Source organism: Habropoda laboriosa, unplaced genomic scaffold (assembly GCF_001263275.1).
Source record: "Habropoda laboriosa isolate 0110345459 unplaced genomic scaffold, ASM126327v1 scaffold871, whole genome shotgun sequence".
In the NCBI taxonomy this organism is placed as follows: Eukaryota; Metazoa; Arthropoda; class Insecta; order Hymenoptera; family Apidae; genus Habropoda; species Habropoda laboriosa.
Window position 1 is genome coordinate 3,368 of NW_017100958.1, and position 5,928 is coordinate 9,295.

Genomic DNA, 5,928 nt, shown 5'->3' on the forward strand with positions numbered 1-5,928 from the left:
ATTCTCTGCCCCCCTTTGGAAATACAAATTTATTTGTGTAATTTATAAAAATGAAATTTTCATTTTGTAACGGTACTCAGAGCTTTGTATAGGTCGAGTAAAAAAAGAAGAAGGGTAGGAACAAAGGGAAATCTGTGAAAGATTGGAGTAACGGCGTTTCTTTGTGCAATTAACTTCTTCCAGACAGTAATTCACCATTAGAAGCGCCGTTATTGAAATCACTCTGCTTTCACAGTCAACATTAATCTTAGCGGGAGCTTTGTTCAGCCTTCCGGGGGGAGGTGGCTATTTTGTGGCCGTTTTAATGCACGTACCCGCGGTCAGGAAGCGAGAAATATTTGCGAGTTCGTCGATGTCCGGGCCGAAAGAGAACCATTACGACGAAACGCGCAACAGTCGCTTTTTTTTCAGCTGGGCTGTTTTGCCTGAATTCTCTGCGAAAAAAGAGAGAGAGAGAGAGAGAGAGAGAGAGAGAGAGAAAAGAGGGTTAAAGGCCGTGGTGGTAATCGTTAACGCCGCGATCGATCGATCGTCTCGCGGTGAGGCGAGAAATAAACTGTGATATGTAAAAATAGATCGCCTCGAACGGGCGAAGCCTCTCCACCGCGACGCGAGAATTTATTAATTCCAGCAAACACGGGATATTATCGAGGGGGAGAGCAGAAAAAAAAAAGAAGAGCTTGCCTTTTAACCTCGCACTCGAGTTACATTTGTACTAATTGAAAAGTTATTAATTGAAAAGTATAACGAGGAGGACGATTGAAAATGGTCGAGTTGACGCGATGTCGCCGGTGTATTTCGACGACGGTGTGTATAATTATCGCAAACGATCGCATCGAAATTTCCGGGATAACGTTATCAATTATGGTTTAATTATCGCCGACAGAGACGACGCCTATCCTGTTACGTGCTAATTTGTAATCAACGTGCATTTAGTAGGTACATGGTAACTTCTGTAAGCTGATACCCGTGTTTTACCACGGTACACATTTGCTACGTAGACGTAGAGATCTGTTGGGATCAGTTTCTTTTTTTTCTTGCAAACCTGGAATTTATTCGAATTGCTGTCGAATCGACGAAAGTAGAGGGAAAAGAAGAAGGAGGAATAGTTTCCCTTGTTCAACTCTCGTTTCACTTTCGCGGGAAACTTGGAGAATTGACTTGGAACAGTTCGAACGGTTATTCGAAAAATCGCGACGTGAAATCTCTTTGTCGCGGCTGTTATAGACACTTTCACAGGGGAGGGTTATTAAAATGGAGGATAGCTATCTTTCACGCTTTCTTTGAATTTCAAGCATAGCTCGAGAGTACTCGGTGTAACAACATTTTGTGTAATACGTCTTCGTAAAGTTAAATATGAATTTAGCGGATTACCGTGAGAGATAGAAGCCTCTGGATGTAGTTCGTGATCAATTAAGCTGTTCTTTTTAGCCGTGCCTTCTCTCAGCTTCGGTCTGTTAATAAGTTTGCAGTAATTACAGAGTGCGAGGGTCGTTGGATCGATTTCAGGCAGATTGCCGCTCGAATGTTCCGGATGTAGCCGAAGGACCAGTTATATAGGCGTGATATAACATTTCCATACGTTTGAACACTCCTCTCTAAATTGCTTTAAAGTGATATTTCAACTTGTAAAATTGCCACGAAATTTGTCGCGAACAGTTCCCTCGAAAACGGTCGTCAGAGAGAGCGCGAAGAGAGATTTATCTTTAATCGCTTTAGCGTGTGGAGAGATATGGCGTGAATAGAGTGCGCGTGAAGAGACAGAGCGTGGATGGAGAGCGCGTGAATATAAAGCGCGCGAATATAGAGCGCGTGAATAGAGAGCGCGTGAATACAGAGCGCGTGAATTAGAGAGCGCGTGGATAGAGAGCGCGTGAATATAAAGCGCGTGAATTAGAGAGCGCGTGAATTAGAGAGCGCGTGGATAAGAGAGCGCGTGAATATAGAGCGCGTGAATTAGAAAGCGCGTGAATTAGAGAGCGCGTGAATTAGAGAGCGCGTGGATAGAGTGCACGTGAATATAGAGCGCGTGGATAGAGCGCACGTGAATTAGAGAGCGCGTGGAAAGAGAAAAAGAGGATCCCCAGTGTTGGAGAGTAAACCAAGAGTGTCGATGATTTATTCAATATCCAATATTCAGTGAGGACGAATGATGGATTTAAGGTGGATCGTTAGAGCGGGCAGCACGTGCTACGCCTAGCCGCGAAGCCATACCTACGAGGTAAGGTTTCGAGGCAAATGTCAACCCTATGCGGGGTCAGGGCTTTACCCTCCATCCTGACCTTTATCTTTCCCCGCCGGACGTCGCTAGAACCGACTGCCACGCGGAAATCCCTCTCGCCCGCTCGATCATCCTTCTTTAACTTCCAAGCTTCTACTCTTTTTTCTTTCTACGGGATTTTCATCCCTCTTCCAACTTTTCTCTTCGTTCGAAGTGAGAAGTTACAGAAGTTAAATCTTCCGTATTACCGGAAGATGAAATATTTACCATCGTCTTAAAAATTATTTTATAACTGTTGGAACAAAGTTGGAAATAAATAATTCCTACGGCATCAAGCGTCGTCTAATCTCGAGGATGAAAATTCCATTTGCATCGGGCACGATTCAGCAGGTTTTTTTTTACCGTGTAACCGCGGCCCAATCTCGAGCCGTTCTACGCCCGTTAACCCGGCGAGTGCGTGCTTCGCGAGACAGGGTAAATACACCGATCCCGGGCGAAACGAGCCCAGCCATCTTTTCCCTGGATGTGATTTAGATAGAGAAGCGGTAGGCCGTGCCCTGGAATATAAATTGAAAGCTCACCGGAGTAATTTCATTCTATTTAGCCACGTATTCATTTTCCCTCTGTATCGGGTGCTCACGTCAAAGGGAACTACCCCTAACGATGTTTTCTTTACTCCTCGATATTTTCTTTCTCTATCTTTCCTTCGAAGAATTTCAAAATTACCGCTTTGAAGTTTATAAAAATATTCTTCATTCCATTTCTCATAGTACATCTTACTGTTTCAGAGGAGTGCTTTATGAAAACTAATTTAGCAATTTATCAGTTTGTCGAGAATAATTCTACGAACGGCTGACGAATCGTAATAAAAAATATAGCATGTTTGGAAGAATTTATCGGAGTCCAAGGTCGTATTCGGCCGATTTCGTGGGCTGGATAACAGATAACCCGCCGATAACGCGGCTTCCATGATGTTTACGAGGACCGCGGGGGCTAGGTCGGACGATGTAGACTAGATTTTCTTCGAGGGTGAAATGTTTCGACAAGGATTTATGCGCCTTAACGTGCACCTAACCGCAGGATCTCCGGAAAAATCGCTCGAATCAGAGGCGACCTATTTGTTAACTTTCTCTCTATCTCTCCAATTCCAAAGCGTTTTTATCCCCGAATACCTATTACCGATATTACCCTCGTACATCGTACGAATAAATGAAAAATTTCACGCTGCAAAAAGGTTTCTGTGAAATCGACGAAAAGCGATCGATGACAATGAAAATCGTCGACGATCGGAACGCACTCTTTTTATCCTTAATATTTCAGTAACTCGCGTGTCAAGTTTGCTGCGTGACTCGCGGCCAATTCTTCACTCCGCGAACACTTCCTCCACTTTTCTCTTATTTATCCTGAGAGAACTCGGAAGTTCTCGCTGCGCCATTCGTCTCTTTCACGGAAGACGTATGATTCTTGATTCGAACTACCAGAATTCCCACTAGTCCGAGCACAGACACATTCAGCGGAACGAGAAGGATCTGTCTGATGTTTATATGTTAACGGGACATTGACCCTTTCGTCAAGGCACTCTGAGCCTTTTGTTCGTTACTTAATTTCATCCCTACACACTTCCATCTTAACTCTTTGCGGTCGAATCCCGGTGTCGTATACCGACACTATCTATTAGTCGAAATTTAGATTTAAGTATCACCCTTCCTTGCTCATCTTTTAAATACCCGATAACCAATGACTTCGTCCTTTCCTCACCACTCATCCTCGAACCTCGACCTCGTCACCTCTTCCTTTCCTCACTAACTCCGTCTCACCCTCGAACCCTGCCCTTGGTGTACCAAACCCTCGCGCACCCCAACTCCCACTCCTCAAGACACGAACATATGTATCATAGGTCCTTCCCCAAAAACCTCAGAATTTTTAGTCCCACGCACGCAGTTCCGTACTTTGTCAACGCGTCTCCGTTCCGTGATATTTGCACGATTAGTAGAATATTCGAAATATTCCTGCAAAGCGTGCTTACCTTCTAAACGCTCTGTGGACCTTTTCTCTACCGAAACGGGGACAAAAGATACTAATATATGCACACAGCTCAAGCAAACTCATTTGAATAAAATTGTACGTTTTTTAGGCAATAATTCGGCAAAGAGTTAATTTAATAAACCGACTTTTAAAACGATTTTGCAGTCATAGACCAAAATTTACCAATACTCACCCACGTTACGCATTGAAATCTGTCGTAGCGAAAGGGTTAAACCACCCCGGACCGGAGAACGTCTACATAGAGGAGCTAATTACCCGATTAAACCTAGGCCAGAGAGAAAAAAGGAGGAAGAAAACGGTTTCAAGTGGCGAGAAAATTTTACGATCAGCCACCTGGAATGTCTGCTACAATAAGCCGGCAACTTTGTTCCCCGGCTATTTCCGCCGCCCTCGGTTCTCCACAGCCGCGCCTTTAAATACAGAAAATTGCCTCCGTAATACCGTCTAAGTCTTTAATGCTAATTCACGGGTGGCGCGCGACTTGAATCGCTTCTCGTCACGATTAACCAGCTGCTTAATCCTCCGGAGGAAGAGAGAGAAAGAGAGAGCTGAAATTGTAACAAAAAGAAGAAGGAGAGAGATGGAGATTGTTTGTTTTCAGGACGAAGCGTGTATCAGGGAGAGAGACGGTCCTGATGGCATATGCGACTCGAAAGTGTGCGAGGAAGCCTCGAAGAGGATAGTGGCGTTCATGAAGAAGGGAGTGGATCCTTGCAAGGACTTTTATCAGTTCGCGTGCGGAGGTATTCGCGATCAGCAGCCGTATCAACCGAGCTCGAGCTTCAACATGCTTCAGGCGAGGGTCGACGATCATCTTCACAGTGAGTGAACGATTCTCTCCTGTACCTTTTCCCCTCTTTCGTTATTCTGTACGCGATGAAACGGGGAGCTTTCTACTCAACGAGAGAAAGATATTTTCTGCCTGTAAATATTTCCGCGTTTCGTACGGGTGGTACGCAATATTTCATAACAAGAACGGTATAACTAACTTTTCGACTTGTGATTCATTTTCCTGATTGTGCATCTAAGCGTCGGCTGTTTACCGTTTTAGCACCGTGTTAAGTAAGAAAAGCTGGTGTATCGTAGGTCAATGAAATCTGGCAATCTTCGGTTTGGAAAATTGGAATTGAAATGAGTTTTTGTCACTGATGTAGTATCGGGGGGCCTCCGTACTCAGATAGGAAACCTCGAAGCGCGCAAAGCCTCGGCTTGCTAAGCCGAAGGTCCCGGGTTCGATTCCCGTTGGTTCGTTATACTTTTCCGTAGGTTCCTACACCGATGTCACTGTTTTTATCAGATCTTGACCAAAATCTGTGGCGCGAGTCAAGGGGTTAACTCTTAACTCTATGAACGACTCTCGCTCTACGATATTTTCACTCTGAATCCCTCGCCCGCATTCACCCTGTTTCATCCTTTCCTTCCATCTCCCTAGTTCCTTCACTCTTCGCGAAAATTCTCGAAACTCATCCACCCACGTCCATCGAACTTTTCGTTCACCACGCGCTCTATATTCACGCGCACTCTATCCACGCGCTCTCTAATTCACGCGCTCACTAATTCACGCGCTTTCTAATTCACGCGCTTTCTAATTCACGCGCTCTATATTCACGCGCACTCTATCCACGCGCTCTCTAATTCACGCGCTCACTAATTCACGCGCT

General features: G+C 44.8%; 1 protein-coding gene across 1 annotated transcript in view; it reads left to right on the plus strand.

The window, feature by feature from the left end:
• The first annotated feature begins 4,847 nt into the window (after positions 1 to 4,847).
• The window catches only part of LOC108577670 (endothelin-converting enzyme 2-like), a 77,078-nt gene continuing 75,997 nt past the window's right edge, over positions 4,848 to 5,928 (plus strand). Inside the window, 1 exon segment of the mRNA XM_017940858.1 lies at positions 4,848 to 5,088. Within this exon segment, the coding sequence (XP_017796347.1) occupies positions 4,848 to 5,088 (241 nt within the window).